Raw genomic sequence first — 23,080 nt, forward strand, 5'->3', positions numbered from 1 at the left:
AGAACCAACCCCATACTGTAAAACTATCATAAAAAAAAAAACAAACAACAACATTATAAAGGGGGTGTGTATGTATATGGTATTTATAAAAGTTTTAGATATATATATCACACACACAATTCACCACACTTTATTTTCTGAGTAGTGTACAAACTATAGATCAACTCCTATATAAAATTTCCGTCACAAAATATAACAGCAAATTAAAATTAAAATCTTTTACATTTATTGGTATAGTCAAACAATTCACGAAGTTAATTTGTATACATACATTTGCAACGTACACATCCGAATACATGTATGAATCTCAATTGCAGTTAAGCCTATTTGGTGTTACATAAATATACATACAAAAATAAAATCAACTCTAAATATTAGAAATTCAATTTTTGCTAGGAAAAAACAACAATCACCACAGATAACTGTAACCATAAGGCCACAAAGATGACTAGTATCAGACTACAACGCGTATTTTGCAAAGACGCGCTACCGCTTATTTGACCCGCGTTCACATATTCGCTTCGGCCGCCACTTGAGGTAATCGACACATTTACAGATTTTGTACCTAAAAAAATTAAGAAACAGGGAGTCAAATGAATTGATGTGTAGTTGAATTATGATAAAAGTTTCATCTTCTTTTTGCTAAGTAGCTACCATCATTACAATGAAAAAAACTAAGGTCAATAAATAAAAAATCCTTTATTTGAAAAGTTGTATCACATTAACATCCTTTTCCTTTTAACTAATTTATCATTTATCTACTTACGAACCGAGTTTCACTCCTAAGTTAAATGAGCCAAAGATCAAAGCTTATGCAAGCTCGGACTCGGCTCCTTCTAATTTGTTTTAAAGATAATAAAAACAAATGAGAAAAATATAACTTAATTAAAGAAACAAAAATAAAAATAAATATTTTTGTAAAAGAAATAACTTGATTAATTAATTTAAATAAAAAAAGTATAAAATAAAGGGATAAACTTAATAAAAAAAAAGAAAGAAATAAATAAAAGAAAAGAAGTAAAGAAAGAAAACACACAAAAAAAATGAAAAGAAAAGAATTCTAAAAATTACACATTATGTACTTTATTTGTAAGGGTAAATGTCATTTAAAACAAGTTAACAGAAAATCTAACACCTGTGTAGTCAAAGACTCAAAAAGACGTAATGCGTTATAACTTTTCAAATAAATGATGTTTTTTTTTTGTAACGACCTTAGTTTAAGGACACAACTTGCAAGTTGGTATGTACCTCAAAGATGAAAAGTGCGCAATTTACTCTACAAACTTTGACATGCATTTTTTTTTATTACTTGATCTCTCTGACCCATGAGAATTGGAATGATTATTAGGAAAGTTCTGTGAATTTTACTTATTTGTGTTATGTTTATAAATATTGAAGATAACTTACAATCGTAATTCGCCCAGCCAATCCGTTGACCACCCAGATCATAAACAACAATCCTGTCCTTTAAAACAAGATCTGCATTGCTCATAACAAAAATCATGATATAAAAGTTAAAAACATCAAAAAGTTAAATTTAAATTGTAGAAAAATGACAGGCTTATTTATACCTCCTAGAATCGTAATTCCTTGACCTCTTATTTTCTGAAAGCCTATGCACCAAACTGCAGCTCCACCCTACAACAACAGCGCAAAAGTGATCAAAAATCTACTTTTGACATAACTAAAATAATGAATTTGATTAGTAATAATAATATATACTGTAAATATGCTATTTTGTCACACAGCCAACTTTGGCCCCTCAACTTTGGCATTAGCCAACTTTAACCCCTCAAATTTGTTAATGACATGTTTAGCCCCTTAACTAAAACAACTTTAGCTCCTCAACTTTAATAATAAACAACCTTAGCCCCTCACCTTTAATAATGACATGTTTAACCACTCAACCTTAGTAATGACATGTTTAACCCCTTAACCACGTCAAACAACTTTAGCCTCTCAACTTTAATAATAAACAACTATAGCCACTCAAATTTAACAATGACATGTTTAGCCCCTCAACTTTAATAGTGACATGTTTAGCCCCTTAACTAAAACAGCTTTAGCCACTCAAATTTAACAATGACATGTTTGGCCCCTCAACTTTAATAGTGACATGTTTAGCCCCTTAACTAAAACAGCTTTAGCCCCTCAACTTTAATAATGATATGTTTAGCCCCTAACTACATCAAACAACTTTAGCCTCTCAACTTTAATAATAAAAACTTTAGCCCCTCAACTTTAATAATAAACAACTTTAGCCCCTCAACTTTAATAGTGACATGTTTAGCCCTAACAAAACAACTTTAGCCCCTCAACTTTAATAATAAACAACTTTAGCCCCTCAACTTTAATAATAAACAACTTTAGTCCCTCAACTTTAATTATGACATGTTTAGCCCCTCAACTATAACAATGACATGTTTAGCCCCTTAACTAAAACATCAAACAACTTTAACTCTCGTGATTTGCTTATTTTATCTATGTTTCGAACCAGCTGCGGAGCGCGGGTGGTAACCAACTAGTTATAATTAAAATTACATGTCAAGTCAAACATTCAGTTATTAGTTGCAAACAGCGTTGTGAACTTACCACAGAGTTCTGCTGTAGAAGATAGTCCTGGGGTCGTAAAACCATTGAAGCCCCACCAGCAAAGTTCAAGCTTACTGTAGGAAATATCTCAGGTGTGCTGAAACAAAATTATAATTTCAGTATTATTTTAATTGAAAAAATAAACAAATACCAAGGAAATTGTGGGATATGAAGAAAACCTTGAGGTAACTAAATAACACTGATTCCCCTTTGATATAAGAGGCCGAACAGATTGTGATACAGACTGCGTAATCTGCATCAACATAAGTGATTTCTCATAATTCTCGAGATTTGAAAGTGATAAAGAATTTGACAGTTTTGTCCTTTAGAAGTTACCGCATCAACAAAAGGATCAAACGCCTCTTCTGTGAGGTAAGCAAGGGTCGTTCCGGAATCGATTATGGTTCCTCCTCGGCTGGTTGATGTGGCAAACATTGATGGGTCAATGGATAGTGTGTGTCCATTGACCGAAATGCTCAGCAGATTTATGTTGTAATGTGGCCTACAACATCGTATAAACATGTCCATGAAGGGTGTAATAGTAAAATCGTAGCGAACCCATAAAAAGTTTGACTAATAAAGGTCAAAGATCACAACTTTAAACATGGGTTCCATTCAGATCTTTAAAAACAATCACGTTATTAATGTAATGATAATCAAAATGTGGAAAAAGAGCAAGAAGTTTGTTAAAGATTTTGGTTAGAGTTAATTACGTCTTTCGTCCCTGTGGTTTGTTGAAAATAACCATAACGCATTACAGTCCATTAGGGGTATTTTAGTCTTTTCACCAATTACATAACGGTAAATTAGATGGGGTTAACGGAGGTGGACTGTAATTGTTACAAACGTGAAAGTACTGGTGCTATTGTTTTGGCAATTTTTAAACTAGTGGACTGTAATAGATATTTTCAACAAACCACAGGGACGAAAAACGTAATTACCTCTTTTGGTTATTTAAGCTAATTATTTAAATGCCATTAAGGGGTACGCCTACATGAGGGGAATAATGGCCATTTCAAGACTAAAAGAGAACTTACTGTGACGGGATAAGCGGCGTATACACCATGCTCGGCTCCATTATTTGACCAAGAACCAAAATACCACCACCCGCACCGTTTCCAACAAGACAATGAGAAAACGCATCCGGTGCTACCCCTTGTGAAGAAAGTTGCGCAATTACCGATAAGCCCTGCTGACCGAACCCAAAGATCCCGTCAACGGCTCTATCGGTTTTGGTCAAATCTCCAGTTTGACTCATGCTACACCTATTTCACAAGACAACAAGGTTTTACATAATTACATGAAAGAGTTAATTATGTTTTTCGTCCTTGTGATTTGTTGAAAATAACCATTACAGTCCATTAGTTTAAAAATTGTCAAAACAGTACCGGTACTTTCACTTTAGTAACAATTACAGTCCACCTTCATTAACCCATCTAATTTACCATTAAGTATAGACTAAAATATCCCTATGTTAAAAAACTATAAAAAGCAAACATTTTTTATAAAGTAAAGAGATTGGTTTAATATATAAAAAATTGTTTTTTTTTTTTTAACAAAGGGGTATTTAGTCTTTTCACCAAAACTTAATGGTAAATCAGATGTGGTTAACAGAGGTGGACTGCAATTGTTACAAAAGTGAAAGCACTGGCACTGTTTTGGCAATTTTTAAACTAATGGACTGTAATAGTTATTTTCAACAAACAACAGCGACGAAAAACAAAATTAACTCTAATTACATGAAATCTAAAAGGGGTTAACTGTTAATGATGATGGCAAAATTGTTATTAACTCACCCGAATACGATAGATGCTGAAGCGTTAGATAATGTTGAATCTCCGGAAATTGTATCTAAATGGATTTGATCGGATACGTAAAAACCTGATGTTCCACTACCGTCTCCGTACTGGAACGTGTAACTGCACTGATTATTTTGACCAGAACAGTTGGAATCGGAAGCTTGGGTTCCTAACGAACATCGTTGGTCTGAGCAATAGATCAAAGAAGCTGTTGATGAACTTGAAGGGTCATAGAACTGAATTGGAAGCTGTTGATTTCAGATAACAACAATATTAGTTAAAAAGTGGTTTTTATTTTTTAACTATAATGATTGAATTATAGCAGTGTTCTAAGAATCGCTACACTGTCACCGAATTTTGGTCGATTAGGACTAGATTTGACCATTGTTGACTGCCTAGCGATTAATTGGCCGATTAGATGAAAATTACTTGGTGAACCCTGGACTAGCGATTAATTGGAGGCTAGACGTGACTTTTACAACCATGAATTATAGTAGTAATAAAAGGGTTAGTAACACTAAATTCATCATACTTTCTAATATTACGAAAAAAACGTTCCCAACTCAATGTTAACCGTTTTAAATACAAATGCATATCATCTTGTGATAAAAAAAATCAACAAACTTTGAACACTTCGAACGCCACTTCATCAAATAATCTGGACCGTTTAAGGAAAAAAAAGTTATTTAGACAAAAAAATCACAAGTACTTATTTAATTAATTATTGAGTTAAATACACGGATAGTTCCTGTGGTTTCTAAAATTTTGGATTTTGTCCCTTGCTTTCCAAAAGTACACGGATGGTCCTGGTGGTTTACACTTTATAACGCATTTAGTCCCAACTTTTGTCAAAAGTACATGGATGGACCCTGTGGTTTGCACTTTATAACGCATTTAGTCCCTAACTTGGACCTCCTGAAACCTCTAGCTTTGTTAGCTGGGGACTAAATGCGTTACAAGGTGCAAACCACAAGGATCATTCGTGCACTTTTAGAAAGCTGAGGACTAAATCTAAAATTTTGGAAAACCACAGGTTCTATCCGTGTACTTTATTTTAATTATTTTAAACAAGTTTAACAACTTTAATGTATCAAACTTGAGCTATACGACTATTTCGGGCAAATTAAGCATGTTGGCTTTCATGAAATGAACCAAAATGGTTACAATAGTACCTGTAGTCCACTAGATCTAGGGCAACCTTTGCATGAATTGCAACTGACCCACAACACATCACTTCCAGTATCAATTTGTACAAAATATTCCTTTGGAGGTGAACCTAATTGAACTCTTGTAAAATAAAGCCTACAAAAGTACAAATACAAATAGTAAAGTTAAAGAAAACAATTCCCATTAAATAATAAAAACAAAAAAGAAAAGATTTTTTCTGTACAAAAAATAAAGAAAACAAAGCAAGAATCTTTGAATATTTTCCTTTTATATTTTTCAATTAAAGAACCTAATGATTTAAGAAAAACACAGCTTCAACACAAAGCAACTTCAAACAATTTTATTAATTTCAAAGAACTGGAGAAACTAATGATAAAAGATGATATAAAATCAAGAAATAAAGCCTACAAAAGTACAAATACAAATAGTAATATTAAAGAAAACAATTCCCATTAAATACTAACAACCAAAAAAAAGATTTTGATGTACAAAAAATCCCAAAAACTAAAGAAAACAAAGCAAGAATCTTTCCCTTTTAGTTTTTCAATTGGAGAACCTAATGATTATTCAAAAATAAATAATAAAAACACACACAGAGCTTCAACACAAAGCAGCAACAAACAATTTTATTAATTTAAAACAATTGGAAACACTAATGAACAAAGATGAGATAAAATCAAGAAAATACCCAACACGATAAGGATCATAAGTGCCTTGAACAGGGAAATCAACAACACTGGCAACAGAAGCCTGCTGCAAGATTCTAGGGTGTGTTGGTTCAGTTCTGTTTATACATGAAGGAAAACATGAAAACATACCTGATTGCATCAGCACAAGCCAGCAGAGAATCCAGATGGAGATGTAGCAACAGTGTTTGACATAGTTGTCAGTTTGGTCTGGTTCCTCCTTAGGGTGCAATCTGATGATGGTGATGAAGAAACCGAATAAGGGAGTTCGGTTATGGAGATGGAGGTCGATTTGATGTTATGAGTAATTAGGTTATGAGTCTAACCCTAGAACCTCAAAATAAGTCTCCTTATATATGCACCCAGGAGGAAACCCTAATTAGTTAATAATGGTAATAAGGCCCATCAACAATTACCAACTAATTATTTAATGGATTGTTATATATTTTGATCCATATAATGTAAATGATTATAATGGCCATATATAAATAAATATATTATTTATTTATTCTTACATTCTCCCACTTGGCCGAGTAATCATTTACTATGAGTATTAGATAAGCCTGATCAGGAGTTAACACTCATTTTAGCCTTAAACAAGTACTATAGCAGAAAAATACAGCCGTTGAATCATTATGCAACTCAGGACCCCCATTAATCATACTATAGCCTTAATTTAAAACCTAATCGTTATGATCAAAATACGCGTAAGCCCTTTGTTTGATTTGTAACTATATTTGTCTATATGCCATTATGCTAGCTTGACATATTCTTAGAGACATACAAAATCAAACTGATGAGGAAAATTAACTAATACTTAGTCATTCATAGTACGATATGCAATTGCGCACGACTATTAATTAATACCCGTCTATGAGCTCTCTTAATAAGACTTATGGGTAATAGCCCTTCAGTTATAGGATCCTTAAGCATATCATGAATGTATTCGATACAAAACTTAGTTTCCTCAATTCGTTCATAAACGAATAATTAATTGCGTATCGAAACTTAATGCAGCACCTCTTGAACTGTTACTGTTCAAGGAGTAATGGTAGCTGACTTTATCACACTAATTCTTCAAAACATTAATTATATGGAGTTAATAAACTTACGAGTCCACTGATAAATTTCCAACAACATTTAGTGACTATATTATGTCGTTATAACTTACGTTGTTGATATTAGTGCATTATGACTCTTCCATGAGATAGTTTTGTCTGCTGACATAAAGATATACCCGAAACTACACTTTGTCATCTTTGAATATCTCAAAGTTAGAGTAATAAACCGGTTTTAATTCTCACTTCTTCTTTAAATTGTAGTCTCTCGTTTCTTTTAAAGATATTGTAATACTCAATTAGATGCTACACATTAATCTAGACATATCTAGTGTGTTGCAATGTGAGTAATATCTAAACGAGTATAGACTTAAACTTACATAAGGCTTCCAATTAATGAAGCATAAGGAAATAATCTCATTTATCCTATTATCCTCTAAAGGAGAGCAAAATTGTTTGTTACATGTGTGAGGACCCATTTAAGGTTAAATTTATGGAACGGAACTAATATCCCATTGGGTCTATCTCAGTATGTTATGATATCAATCACGTAAGAGATATCTCTGAGATTTATTATATCAAAGTTTGTGTTAACAATGCTTTGACTTATGTAACATATACTTGTCAAAAGAATATCATCTATATAGACAAGTTTATCTTAGTTGCTCCCACTCATCTTGAGGTAGGTACATTAATCCACTTGATTCTTGATGAAAATAATTACGTTAGCTTTTCATCATATTATGATGTTTGCATTAACCCATACATGGATTTTATTGGCTTACAAATAAAGTGTTCTTTAACCTTCAGTTTGGAACTTTCAGGTTGTTTTATGAACATGTAAATATGCCAGCCATTTGTTAGGGAAAATCGTTTTAATGTTCATCTAATGTAGCTTAAAACTATTATAAGCTACTAAAACAGTGATGATCCTTAAAGAAATCTTTTGTTAGATATGTAATAAAGATTCTTTAATAATTTATCTCTTCCTGAGTACAACCTTTGACAACCAATCATGCCTCGTTGTGTCTTAACGCTTATATTAGGATTTGATTTAGTTATGAACACTCTTAGGTAATTCAATCAAATCCCAAACGTTATAAGAACATATAAAATCAGTTTTACTAGAAAACAGTTTTATTTCATTCAGAGGATTGATTGACACTAATGGCTTAATTTTAAGAGATAAGATCAGTAAACTTTTCCAAAATCCATTTCAACTTCAATTAGGGAGGTTATGTAATCATCAAAGTTAGTATGTTTTTAAACCTAGATGACCTCCTGAGTTGATTATTGGGTTTGTTAGAAGTTTCAGTTTTATGGATTAGCTCTTTGTTAGGTTGCTATCATTTTCATTCTAAGTTTATAAGAGTTGGTGCAGTATGGTGTACAAGAGGTGTAATCGGAGTTAAATTCGGAGTGAAATTTAATGACACTCTTCCCCCCGCCTCTTGTATTCCTTGCAAGTCATTATAAGGACTTTGACTGCTCCCACTGACCTTAGAAATCTTTAGGAACTCAGCATGCTTAGGGTCAACATGTAATGGCCAACAAATTCTAATAGAGAAACAAGTTAATGACGTTAGTCGTTGTAGTTTCTCTTGTTGAGGATTATGTTATTTTAGGTAAGAAATCTAAGTGCGCACACAATTAGGCAACAATGAAACTTTTGTAAGAGTAGCATTAGATTTAAGGAGATAAGGTTTGATAGAACAGTGTCGTGATGGAGCGATGTCTTGTACAAGAGGTGTAAATTTAAAATTTTCACTCCCCACCTCTTGCAACTATTGCAAGTTATTATTAAGACACTTAATGCTCCCACTGATCTTTAATATCTCTAGAATGCTACAAGAGAAGTTTCAATGAGCTACGTGACGTGGGAACCTATCACATATACGTTAGACTTTATTTGATTTCTTTAATGTCCAGATATCATAAGAAACTTTAGGGACATATTTAATAGAAATCTGATTAACTACATATATGAATAGAGTTCTTCTAAGACCGTGGGCCATATGCGACAAAATTTAGATACAAGTTGATAGTCTTTCAAATGATAAATGAATTATGTCTGAATATTCCATTTGGAATAAGTTCCACGAATGTCAATGAATGACTTATGATGGACCCATGCTTATTCCTTAAGCCAAGTCATATTTTAGGGCTTTAACGTCATGATTTAAAATCACTTAAAATGAGATTAGATGAAAAAATCATCCTCATTAACCATGTTATGATTTCTCATGAATTTTGGTTCTAATGGATGAAATTTATAAGTCTCATTTTCCTTTTGTCAAATTCTCATTTGCATGATGACAAAAGTTGTGAAAAGTAAGGCATCATCTAGTTTCATCTTAGTAATGTTTCTATCCAGATATTTAGAACAAATGAAATGAGAGTTTACAGTAAGTGTGACTTTATGTTGACTATGCAAACCTCACAATCTTCATATCTTTGCTTAATTATGATACTATATTCTGATTAATCAGAATATATCAGGTATCGAAAAGCGTCGGTTGAAGACTGCTTATTATGGCTCTTATAGCCTTAACATTTAATTTTTGTCACTAACTCTCGTGTTAGTTATTTGTCGAGTTCTGGTAAGGAAACGTATGGAACTAGAGTCAACTAATCATGTGTTAATTGGAATATTAAAAATTATCAGACTTAAATATCATTAGGAAGTTACTATCTAATTAATTTATCCAACTGTTCTTTAGAATAATGGATAGTCTCGTTGCTTATGCCTAGTCTAATGACATAATAATGCAGTGAGATTTTTCCCTTGAAGAACCTTAACGTTGGGATTAGCACTTATAATTTGTCTATGGACCTTAGAACAATCCTCTCTTAAGGTTTTAGTGGTTGTAAGGTGAATAACATCTTATTTTCCAGTTTCAAACATTTATTTCTTTGTACATATGTTGCTTATCAACACACTCATTATACTTTGGTACTTTTGAGTGTTATAGCTGATTTATAATGCATCAAATTGTACAAATGAAAACTTAGTATGTAATGTACTGGAAAATGTACTTATTTCCATGCGTAAGCCCTTAACTTTATGGGTCATGGTATTGTACATTATAATATATTCACATATACCACTTAACCTTATAATTTATAATTTTAAATGAAGACATGCACCTTAGGAGTTCTAGTGATTATTCCACATATAAGAGATTAGCCTTAGGAAAATCTTAATCTGGAATAACTTTAGTGATAGCATTATGTTAGAGAGTTCTTGATTATCATAAGAGACATCATGTTCGATTTGTCCTGATCATCATGCTCTAATTTTCTTCTTTATAATCTTTATCAGAAGAGAGCAATAGGATTATCGTGTCTTAAGAAATAATCAAGGATTTAATTTAAGAGCTAATTCCAATAGAAACTTTAAATAAAACAAACATTTTGGGTTTAGGAATTAGAGTGGATGAGATATATGTAGAAGTAAATTATAGTGAGTAAAATTATGGGTACTTAAAAAAAAAAAAACAGACGAAATGATCATAAAAATTAATTAAGGATCATTAATATAAGGATCATTGTGTGAAGAGGTTGTGATATGTCTATTATTAACATCAAAATAATAGACTTATTTAAAATTCTACTTAAACGAAGACAAATCAGCTTTGGCCAGAAGTGTAATCATTTAAGCATGTGTGCAAAGTAATCGTGACAAATCAGCTTTGGCCAGAAATGAGACAATCACTTTAGTTATGCACTTGTCAAGCATGCTAAACATAAATGAATTAAATCAGCTTTGGCCAGAATTAAGACATTTCACGTTTGTAATGCATACTCAACATAGCTTTTATAATACTTGAACAATAAATAGATGCATCAAATCAGCTTTGGCCAGAAGTGATACATCAAAAGCTCATTCAAGTTAAGCCATTTTGGTTTTGTAAATCATTCTTTGATCCTCATTAATTAACTAAATAATTACAAAAACCAATCATTTAATAGCAAACCACCCGTTAGCGCGGATCGAACTCCGCGGTGAGTTCGCTGGGGGTGCGGGGGACAGCGTGCCCCCGCCCGGGGTTCGGGGCGGGGCCCCGGAAAAATTTTTCTTTAGTTCACATTTAAACAGCTTAAAATAATGAGATTTCGAGTCGCAACCACGATTTCGAGTAATGATGTTATGGTTGCGAGTCGCAACTACGGTCTCGACTAATGACGTTATGGTTGCGAGTCGCAACTACGGTCTCGACTAATGACGTTATGGTTGCGAGTCGTAACTACGGTCTCGACTAATGACGTTATGGTTGCGAGTCGCAACCTCATGGTCTCGAGCAGCAACCTCATGGTCTCGAGTAGCAACCTCATGGTTGCGAGTAGCAACCTCATGGTCTCGAGTAGCAACCTCATGGTCTCGAGTAGCAACCTCATGGTTGCGAGTAGCAACCTCATGGTCTCGAGTAGCAACCTCATGGTCTCGAGTAGCAACCTCGTCAACAGCTGTTAATTGTGATATCATAACCGAAAATTCGAAATCTAAGGGATTTTATGATAGTGTTTCCTGTTTTAATAAAGATTTAATTTTATCAAATATTTCAAAATCATAATCTGTTTATCTAATAACAGTTTTTCGAAATCTTTAGAGGACAAAACAGATCAAAAACAGGAAAAACACTTAATAATCCGAATCATATTCCAAAACATAATAGAATTTTCGAATTTTCTAAGAACAAGTGATGAACCCTAAAAAAGTAAAATATAAAATTCTGGAACCCGAAACCTGAAAATTAATAATTTTCTAAACAGATTTCGGCTAAAACATAAACCAGTTAATTTCGAATAAACATATGATTAAGCTTTTATCCGAAAACTATGATCTCGAGTGGACAAGGCCGACTCGAAACCGGCTGTTATGATTCATAAGGTTTCAAAATTCCGTTTTCCAAGTTTCAATCCCAGAATTATGGATACGAAAACAGAACTGACTAATCAACATATGCTCTGATACCACATGTTGGTTCAGTTCTGTTTATACATGAAGGAAAACATGAAAACATACCTGATTGCATCAGCACAAGCCAGCAGAGAATCCAGATGGAGATGTAGCAACAGTGTTTGACATAGTTGTCAGTTTGGTCTGGTTCCTCCTTAGGGTGCAATCTGATGATGGTGATGAAGAAACCGAATAAGGGAGTTCGGTTATGGAGATGGAGGTCGATTTGATGTTATGAGTAATTAGGTTATGAGTCTAACCCTAGAACCTCAAAATAAGTCTCCTTATATATGCACCCAGGAGGAAACCCTAATTAGTTAATAATGGTAATAAGGCCCATCAACAATTACCAACTAATTATTTAATGGATTGTTATATATTTTGATCCATATAATGTAAATGATTATAATGGCCATATATAAATAAATATATTATTTATTTATTCTTACAGGGTGACGTAAGCTATCTCTATCTTTGAGTTCACTCAATTCAACATGATGATTCGTTGGGAAAGCTCTCTCCAACGTGAGAGTTGTAGGAAACCCACAAAGAACAAAGGCTGTCTGCAAGAGTACGGTGATTACAGTGGCAGATATGGTCAAGATCACCGGTTTTCCGGCAAGAAAATGAGCCTGCATTACTTGTTTTCTCTCTCAGGACTTTTGTCGAACAGTTGGTGTGCAACAATGAAACTTGATTGTTTATATAGTTATGGTGGTTGTGAAAGATTGGAGGGATTAAATGGGAATGGAAGCAAGATGGGATTTGATTATTTGTTGGAAGAATTTGGGGCGGAGAAGAAGGATTTTGAGAATATTTTATAAAAATAGATTGCATTGAGGGGGTGTTTGGCCTAGCTTTTATTTTTTTTTGGCTTATGCTTATTTTCTTTCATTTGATAAGCTATTTTTTAGTGTTTGGATTAGCTTATATTCTACAAGTTGATAATTAATAATTAATCTTTAGTTATTTGTTAAGTTATTTTGTATTATGGAAATGGGTATAATATCATTGTGTGTAATGAGTAAAAAACCATCTTCTTCAAATAAGCTTATTCTCAAATAAGCTAAAAAACCATGTTTCAATAAGCTTCTTAGGGGGTGTTTGGAATTGCGTTTTCAACCTGATTATTTGATTATTGCGCTTTGAAATCGCAAAAAATCTATTTTGAGTGTTTGGTAAAAAATTAATAAAAAGTGATTTTTTACGTTTTGTAGAGTTCAAAACGTGATAATCCATAAGTAGGTCACCCCTTGCTGCAGGAAAACGTAATAATCCAAAAACTGATTTTTTACGTTTTCACTTATTTATTTTTTTTAAATATATATACTTGCCAAACACTTAAATAGTTGATTATCTGATTATTGTGATATCAAACAACATAATCAAATCCAAACAATGTTGATTATCTGATTGTTGTGATATCAAACAACATAACCAAATCCAAACACTATCTTTCTGCAGCACGTTTTGTTACAGCTAATTATCTGATTCTGATTATTCAAAACGCATAATCTATTTTCAAAACTCAACCCCAAACACCCCCTTAGAATTAGCTTATATAAGCTAATAAGCATAAGCTTAAAAAGCTAAACCAAACACCTATTAGTGCTTATTTTGTAAAATAAGCCAAAAAAGCTATAAGCTTTATTAAAAAAGCTAGGCCAAACACCCCCTGAATGTATAAAGTACGAAGATTAGAAGATGCAATTGGATTTTGATAAGTTACCATAATGTCCTTCTGGTTTGTAACCTTTACAACTTCAGTCCCTCATGGGAGAATTTTAACTTCCATGAGTCACCAACTTTTCTCAATTTTTTTAAACGGTGACTCTCAATAAAAAAAAAAAAAACCTAGAAGCCGTGCTAGCACACAGGTAGCAAAGAGAGAGAGAGTTACCACCTCTCTTTTCACGGAGAAAATTATATTGCGATGGTTGATTGTTCACGGCCTAACTTTTCTGTAAGATCCTGACTTTCGTATAGAGAGTTACGACCTTTCTTTTCCACAGAGAAAATGACAGTATGAAGGTTGATTGTTCACGGCCTAGCTTTTCTGAAAGATCCTGGCTTTCATAGAGAGAGAGAGAGAGAGAAAGAGAGTTACTACCTCTCTTTTTCACGGAGAAAACGACAGTGTGATGGTTGGCTGTTCATGACCTAGCTTTTCTGAAAGATCCTAGCTTTCGTAGAGAGAGAGAGAGTTACGACCTCTCCTTTTCACGAAGAAAACGACAATGCGATGGTTGGCTGTTCACGACCTTGCTTTTCTGAAATATTTTGGCTTTCGTAAAGAGAGAGAGAGAGAGAGAGAGAGAGCATGCACAACAACGACTTAAGGGAAAAATTATAAGCTAAAAGTTTTTCATTTGATCCAATATAAAGCCATGCACTCGGACCTATTTTTAATTTACAGAAAGCTCAAAGACTTGAATTCTCTAAGAGTGTTCTCAATCTTGCCCGACACATTAGCAAAAACCTAGTTGTTCCTCGCTCGCCAGATGCACCAACAAACAACCAAGACGATATAATAGACTAGTTTCCTTCTATGAGATTGCCTCGAAATGTATTTGTGTATCTCAAATAGGACATGGATAGAAACAAACTTTTCTTAATGTATTAACTAAGTTGCTACATTTTTCGTGATTCGACGCTTTATCATTCGTTTTTATTCAAGATATAAATGGATTTTTATATGGTATAAATGATTTAGATAGTTATACTATTTTACTAAGGTGGTGTTTGTTTTTCTAAAAAAAGATTTGCGCAGGTTCTTTTGTTTGCGTCGTGCAGACCACGCACAGACATTGTTATCTGCAGACTGTTTGTTTTTTTCGAAGACGTTTCATTAAAAAAACGTCTGCACGAGCTCTTCTTGGTGCAAACTTGGCTCAACCACTTCTAAGATCTTCAAAGGTCTGCAGAGGGTTAAACACCACCACCGTCCACCACCACCACCACCATCTACTACCGTCCATCACCACCACCAACGTCTACCAACATCACCACCCACCACCCACCACCATCGTCCATACACCACCACCAGTTTATTTTAGAAGTCTACATACGTTAAAAAACAAACAACCTTCTTCTTGCAAACCGCAGAGGTTTGGCACACATCTTCTTTTACAGATGTTTGCAGATGTGGTCCGTAGACTTAAGACTTTTTAACTTTTAAAAAACAAATATCACCTAAAGATGTGGTCCGGTAGACTTTAGACATTTTAACTCTTAAAAAACAAACATCACCTAAAACTTGCTTCATTGTTATAAGTATCTTCATAACTGATTAAAATAAAGTGACCTAAAACGATTATTACGAAAACTTGGTTATTTTTGGCTTTTCTTTAAATATAGACTAGACCACTAAAAAACGTTGGCTTATTAGTAAATAAGGAAATTTAGTTAAATTTAACATAAATAGTAAACAGACACTATGGTAAAGCTTCATTGATCCCCCTTTCATATATTTGCGATAATTGTGCTTAAAATAACCTTTTAGATGTAGTTTGACTTTGTCATGTTGTAATAGAAGAAAAGATAGTTTCGTACCGACTCTATAAAACTATTTTATCACATATAGGGCAGGGCTTATTTGGAGCATGAGTAATTGATGGCTAAATACCTAAAATATTTTTTATTTTTGAAATATAAGATAGTCACGCAGACGGGCTTTAAAGCGTGGCACTTCCAATAATGAGGTAGTGGATATGTCAAATCACATAATTTCAAGGGGTACTACATTATGAAGAGTGTTAATACACATCTCTTTTTATTATTAAACTTTTCTTAACGTACTTTCATTATTAAACTTTTCTTAACGTACTTTAGTGTACTTTACACGTTTTATTCTAAACTTAACATCTGTATAAGTTTAAATTATACATTATACAATATTAATAAGAAAAAAAATCATATAACTAGTTGTTACTATGGATGTAATCATCTCAAATATAATTTATTAATATATCCCAAGACATAGTTTCCGTGTATATTTTTTTTTTCAGATATCTCCGTTTACATCCAGTTACAATTTACAACGCTCTAAACGCATTTATATGATATCTAATCGAGTATCTTCATAGTTCATAAAACTATATTCATAAACGTACCAAAAAAAATACATCATATTTCAGAGCCGGCCCGAAGGGTGTGCGGGATGGGCGACGGCTCAGGGCCCAAACCCATCGAGAGCCAAATTTTTTTATTAGTTTTACACTGTAAAGTTAGAATGTATATGTAATGAATCGGAAAAATGTCATTGCGAAGCACTTGGTTTGGTGGTTTGAAAGTCACTTTAATAATAAGAAGACACGAGTTCTAATCCTGCCGTCCTCAGTTTTGTTTTTCTTTTTATTTCTTATATATTTATTAAATGCAAATGACATTAATTGCTTAATTTTGTCAAGTTACATTAAATGATTGGTGTTGATTCAATTGACATTAATTCATTTTCATATATTAAAAATTTTTATATACATATATATTCTTTTTAAAAATTTATATTTAATGGCCCGTATTTTCTGTTCGCACAGGACCTAAAGATTTTCGAACATTTTCGAAGACTGCCCTGTCATATTTTAACCTGCTTTTACATTGAGGCACATATTTGACAAATTCAATAGTTGGGTCACATTGTACTATTGTAGCATATAGTGATTTATCACAATAGTTGAGTGTACTATTTTTGACAAATGCTTTAGGATCCACTATGTTTCTGTAAGAAACCAATGAACATGGTTGACACATAAGAAACCAATGAACATGATTGACACACATTGAGATACATGGTTGTAAAATAAGTTATGAAGTCAATATTATATATTATTGTACCATATAGAAAAAAATAAATAAACTTTACTGAAAAAACTATATATAGCATCAATGTCCTTATTGTACATGATAAGGTTTTATTGTATGATTTCTAAAAAAAAAAAAAAAGAGGAAAAATAATCCAAAAGGGTAATAAGGGGATTTTTATTTGGGTGACAAACACATGTATTTACTTAGTGAGGTTGATTGATTGTACTCTCTGAAGGGCCATAGCTATGCCCCAACATTGTCTCCCCATTACAAACTTTCTGCATCAAGAATCATATCCATTAATTATCTTTATTTCTTTATTTCTAAAGAAAAAGCGTTGAAGTCTAATTTATCTAACGGAATGGGATCAAATACAAACACTTAAGTTTGTAAGAACCATAAGAACCAATACATAATTGACAAGTGTCCATCAATAAAAAATTAGTTTAGGGGTAATTTAGACTTTTTGACCATATTTATTTATAACTAATTAAAAATAATTACAAAAAATATAATCAGCACAACACTATATAATTAGCACAACATCATTAATCGTTCTTCATTATCAGCACATCGTCCTCGAATCGTTCTCCATTATCAACATAAACGACATTAGCACAACATCTTCAATCGTTCTCCATTATCAGCACACCAGATGTGCTGATTATATCTACTTTTGGTGTTTGTTTGTATTATTTTGTAATTAACACATAATCAGCACCTTATTAGCACAAATATAAAACACCTTTTGTTAACTTTTTTTAAAAAACACTTTTATAAATACAAAAAGGTATAGCAATATGGTACTCATATTAAAGATAAAAAAATACTTGATTTTATGGTATATATTTTTTAAAAAAATAATGAAGTATATAAAAGTTATTTTAGTTTAAAAAACTTGGTGGAATTTGTATTTAATAGAAAATGGTCAAATGACTATCAATTTTACAAAATTACCCCTAATTTGTTAGTAGTAATTTTTAATTATAAGAGTTTTATTTATAATCAATATCAACCCTTGATTTAAATTAACAATGGTTCAGATCTGTTCTTACGGTTCTTATAATTAGCACTGTTTGTACAGGATCTCAACCCATCTAACATAAAAGTTAATTAATTTATTTGAAATTCGGTATATAGCTAAAAAAATGTTCTCACATTGTGTTTGCCTTTGACAAAAAGTAATTGAAATATAATGAAATAAGTATAAGGGGGTAGGGGTGGTTATCACTCACCACCTATTTATCACTCACAACATCCAATCAATTTCCGTTATGTCATCAATCATTATTCCATCACTCACAATCTTTTTTAGTGGAAATGACCATCACTCACAACGCCCAACAATAAACCCTCACAACATTCCATTTATCACGCGTCAATTTTAGGCCTGTAAATGAACCGAACGTTCATGAACAGTTCATGAACTTGTTCAGCGGGAAGTTCGGTTTATGTTCGTTTATTTAATAAACGAACGAACATGAACACACCTTGTGTTCGTTCATTTATGTTCATGAGCGTTCGTTTATGTTCGTTCATTTATGTTCGTGAACGTTTGTTTATACTCATTTAAATTTTAGTAAATACATAAATAATTATATTTATATAAATATTAGGTTTTTAACTACTTATATAAATGTAACTAATTAGTAATTGAATTTTCTAGTAATAAAAAATAAAGTTTTAAATTTTTTCTTAGATCGTAACTGGTCACTTAATATTTATATAAGAGTAAATTACGTTTTTGGCCCTTGTGGTTATATCACTTTTACTATATTAGCCCAAAATAAGAATTTTTAACATATCTGCCCCCATGGTCTCTATAACTAACCATTTTGGCCCCTAAGTCTAGAGATCATGGGGGCCAAAATGGTTTGTTATAGAGACCATGGGGGCCAAAATGGTTAGACGTAGGGGCCAAAATGGTTAGTTGTAGAGACCATAGGGGCAGATATGTTAAAAATTCTTATTTGGAGCTAATATAGTAAAAGTGATATAACCACAGGGGCCAAAAACGTAATTTACTCTTTGTATAAAAAAACTACTTAATTTTAGTATCTATGAACCCTAATTTAGATATGTTTTCGGATGAACTCTTATATATATTAGACTTAATTGTTTGCGTTCACTAATGTTAAATTGTGTTTGTTTATATTTCTTCAACTATATTCATTTGTGTTCGTTTATGTTTGTTCAATCATGTTACTTTATGTTTGTTCAAATATGTTCAGTTAATTTTTTTTTTTTGTGTATGTTCGTTTGTGTTCGTTTATGTTCGTGAATTGTCTGTTTAGCGTTTAAACGAACGAACATAAAAGAACACGAACATGCCTGATTTCTTAATGAACGAACATGAACAAGAAAATGTGTTCGATTATATGTTCGTGTTCGTGTTCGCGTTCGCGTTCGGTTAAAGTTAAATAAACGAACACGAACATGCTTATGTTCGTGTTCGTTCAGTTCGTTTACAGGCCTAGTCAATTTTATCATGGGAATTCCATTTCACGCATTAACTTTGAGGGGTGGCGGTGGTTTGTTTGTTTCCATCACGCGTCAAAGTAAAATATCACGGGGATATGTAACCCCACCCCGGGTCCCCTAAGTGTCTTAATTTTTTCTCATGCTACTTAACATATTTTCATTGGTCCTAATATGTTCTTGTTGATTAAATGCGGAGCAAAGAGAACGGATTTGGACGGGAGAAAATGGTGAATTTCGAGTTTTATAATAGAGTATGATACTTTGTTTATTGTTATGTTTTTTATGGTTTCGAATTTTCGACTTCATAGGGTGAATATGTAATAGGTGGTTGGCTTATCTTAGTAACCATTTGTACTATTGAATATTTGAGGTGTTTGGATAAAAAAAGTTGTTTGCCGTTGAGAAAAAAAAAGTAAGAAACGAGAGCAGTGGCAAATGGCAAGCAAAGTGAGCGGCACAACACCCACTGCCTTCAGATTTTATAATCATTGTTTTTTTTTTAATTTTATTAATGTGATAATATTTGTTCATAACACTTAATATTTGAGATTTTTGTTCTCAAGGTTATTTAACTAATAATGAATTGTCATGTTGGTGATCTCACAAAAGAGCACTATGCCACTATTCATATAGTGTCACAATGAAAGCTTATAGGTGTTTTAGGACACATATTTTCGTCGAGAATTCTTATTATTAGGGTTCATACCTTAAAAGATATATAAGTCCAAAATACACATTGTTTGGATTGCTATATTTACTCTCAAATGTTACAAAAATTGACCTGAAAAGTGTTTGCAAAATTGTAGCGGATTTTCAAAATACGAACCACAAACATAAAGTCAGTATGCAATTTTGTAAACATAATTTCATGATAATTCAATTATTTATTGAATAATGCAATTTTGTAAACATTTTTTCATGATAATTCAATTATTTATTGAATAAAAGTTAAGTAATGTTTGATTTGTTGGAAACTATTAGTAATATCAAATCCAAACAAGATCAATCTGTGGGAACCCCACGACTCTTTGCTTTTATATTAAACTCAAAAAAAAAAAAAAACCCCTCAGCTGGTGTTACATCGAATTACTTGTAAATAAAGTCAACTTTTTTGACTCCGTAGTCCATATCCTAAAAATAAACCGATTGAACCATAAGGATATTAAAAAATTAAAAAACAAACTAAAGAAACACTTATCTTTGTTTAAAAATTCAAAAACAAACTAAAAAAACACTTATCTTTGTTTAAGGGTGAAGGGGGCACCCCCTAATTAGGTGAGGGAAAACTTTTTTTAACCCAATCATACGTTGCCATGTCATTTCCCCTCTATAACTTCCCTCTTGTCCAAAAACGTACGGGGTGCACCCCTCTTAGGGGAATTGTTTTTTTATTCAAAAAAAAAAAAAGAAAAGTTTTCATTGGTTGAAATAAAGGCTGACCCACCTTCTCTCTCCTTCCCTCTTCGGTGCCTCTTCCCCGAAATTGTTCCCCGATTTCACTCCCCGCCTGAATGGCGGCACCTCCCCTCTCGGTAAAAATGGTCCCCGAAGGTGCCCCGGGTAGCCTAATCCCTTATGCATGCCAACGCCATTTTTACTTTTACGTACAAATGAAACCGGCCCTATCTAAGTACGGCCCATCGGGATTAATACCCAATCATGATTCAAATGATATTAGATGTTACACTAAAGTAACACACTGATATTATTTGTTTTGCCCAAAAATTACAAAGGTGTCTCCTAATATTCCCATAAGGTGTCACCATAGTCGGATGAGCGACTCAACATATACCCACAACCATTGTCTTTCGTGTCCACGACTAATGCGGGTTTTGTTGATGGTCTTACAATTTACAAACATCCTTTAGGAACAACTAGTAAAATAACTCTCGCGTTGCAACGGGAGTTTGGTCGACATCGGTTCAGTTCAGTTCATTACGGTATCAATATGATATTGGCACCCGGTTTAACAACCGAAAGATAAAAGCATAATAATAAAGTCGAAAGAAAAGTTTATTGAAGTTTAGGGGTTGTTTGATAATTTTATTAAAGTTTAGAATGCAAGAACTAAACTGAGTAAACTATAGGAGGTGAAAGTGAAAGATCACTAAATGACAAAAAAAAGACCTGATATAACAAACGAAAGAGAAACTCAAAAATAATGTCGAAAGAAAAGTTAATTGAAGTTTAGGGGCTGTTTGATAATTTTATTGAAGTTTAGGGTGTAAAAAGTAATATGAGTAAACTAGAGGGGTGAAAGTAAAAATTCACTAAATAACAAAAAAAAAAAAAAAAAAAAAAAAAAAAAACCAATATTCATCAAGCTACACCTTTTATTAGATATTTAACGGAACATACAAGGATGCTAGCACCCCATCTCATTAGACATTAGTGTAGGAGTAACTTTGATACCTTTTTTTTTTTGAAAAAAAAAGGCGATTTTATAAAGAAGATAAAGTAACCAACCGTAGCAAGGTGCTACGATAGTTATCAGTACAGTACATAAACGAAAGCAAAACAATACATCAAAAAATGAAACATGGTCCTCCTATTGTTGTAAAGGTAACTTTGATACCTTTACATAAACCCATCACTATTGTTGTAACGTATGTATCTTTAGAGCTCGTACAAAAGTGGATTGAGTGAGTGCTTGAGTGCCTGAGTGGTAGGCAACAAGCACATGCTTACGAGTTAAGTAGAGGCTTGCGATCATGCCTAAAGTACAATCATTGCATATTTGGAAGATAGCAATGGTGGAGAATGAATAATGCCTTTTTGATTGGTTGGTAACTTCCAAGAAAAAGAAAAATCTAGTACTGTGATAACTCAAATGACTGACTCGTAAGTGGATTTAGTCATTTAGTGAAAATGCGGAAGAATGATGAAGAAACGGGTCCTTACTCCTAGAAAACATAAATGAAGCTTTTTAATAGTTTTATTTTGAATAATTTCTAAATTTTCTATGTTAAACACAATCGTACTTACACAATTTAAACTTTCAACCTTTTAAAGTAGACCACACCTCTTAAGTTTTAACCACTACTATACCCTTGGGGACAATTTTTTTTTTAATAATTAGTTCTATTTTAGTTTGACTTTTTTTTTATTTAATGTCGTTAGGCTCACAGTTAAGCTATTTTGACCAACATTTAGATTAACAATTCCTATTTTTTTAATAATTAGTTTTGTTATAGACTAATATTTTTTATTTAGTGTAGTTAGGTTTAAAGTTAGGTTATTTTGAATGAAATTAGGTTTTATATTTGATTTAAGCCTCTATTCTATATTTTGATTACTTTTACTAGACTTAGTGAGTAAGTTACTACAATAGTATCTTAAAAAGTGTCATTATAACATGTTAGAAAAATGTTTATAGACGATTAAAATTATTTTTCACACACTAAGTATTTTACTTTCTAAAAGTTCTATTTTTCTTTTCTTTTTTCCTTATTGTTTGATGGGAAATTTATAATAAAAACAAAATATTTGCCTTATTCAAATTAACGTTAACTGTTTGCACTAATGCACATCACA

At 32.5% G+C, this 23,080-nt stretch overlaps 1 protein-coding gene across 1 annotated transcript; it reads right to left on the minus strand.

Moving 5' to 3' along the window:
- Positions 1–245: 245 nt before the first annotated feature.
- LOC110873847 (aspartic proteinase-like protein 2) lies at positions 246–13,086 on the minus strand. The gene is made up of 11 exons (XM_035974089.1): positions 12,718–13,086; positions 6,247–6,329; positions 5,564–5,693; positions 4,389–4,639; positions 3,630–3,857; positions 2,929–3,094; positions 2,772–2,845; positions 2,593–2,689; positions 1,572–1,638; positions 1,408–1,479; positions 246–565 (listed from the first exon to the last, which is right to left on the minus strand). The coding sequence occupies exons 1-11, from the start codon at positions 12,898–12,900 to the stop codon at positions 393–395; spliced, it is 1,524 nt and encodes a 507-aa protein (XP_035829982.1). The 5' UTR covers positions 12,901–13,086; the 3' UTR covers positions 246–392.
- Between the last annotated feature and the right edge of the window lie 9,994 nt (positions 13,087–23,080).

Source organism: Helianthus annuus, chromosome 1 (genome assembly GCF_002127325.2).
Source record: "Helianthus annuus cultivar XRQ/B chromosome 1, HanXRQr2.0-SUNRISE, whole genome shotgun sequence".
Taxonomy (NCBI): Eukaryota; Viridiplantae; Streptophyta; class Magnoliopsida; order Asterales; family Asteraceae; genus Helianthus; species Helianthus annuus.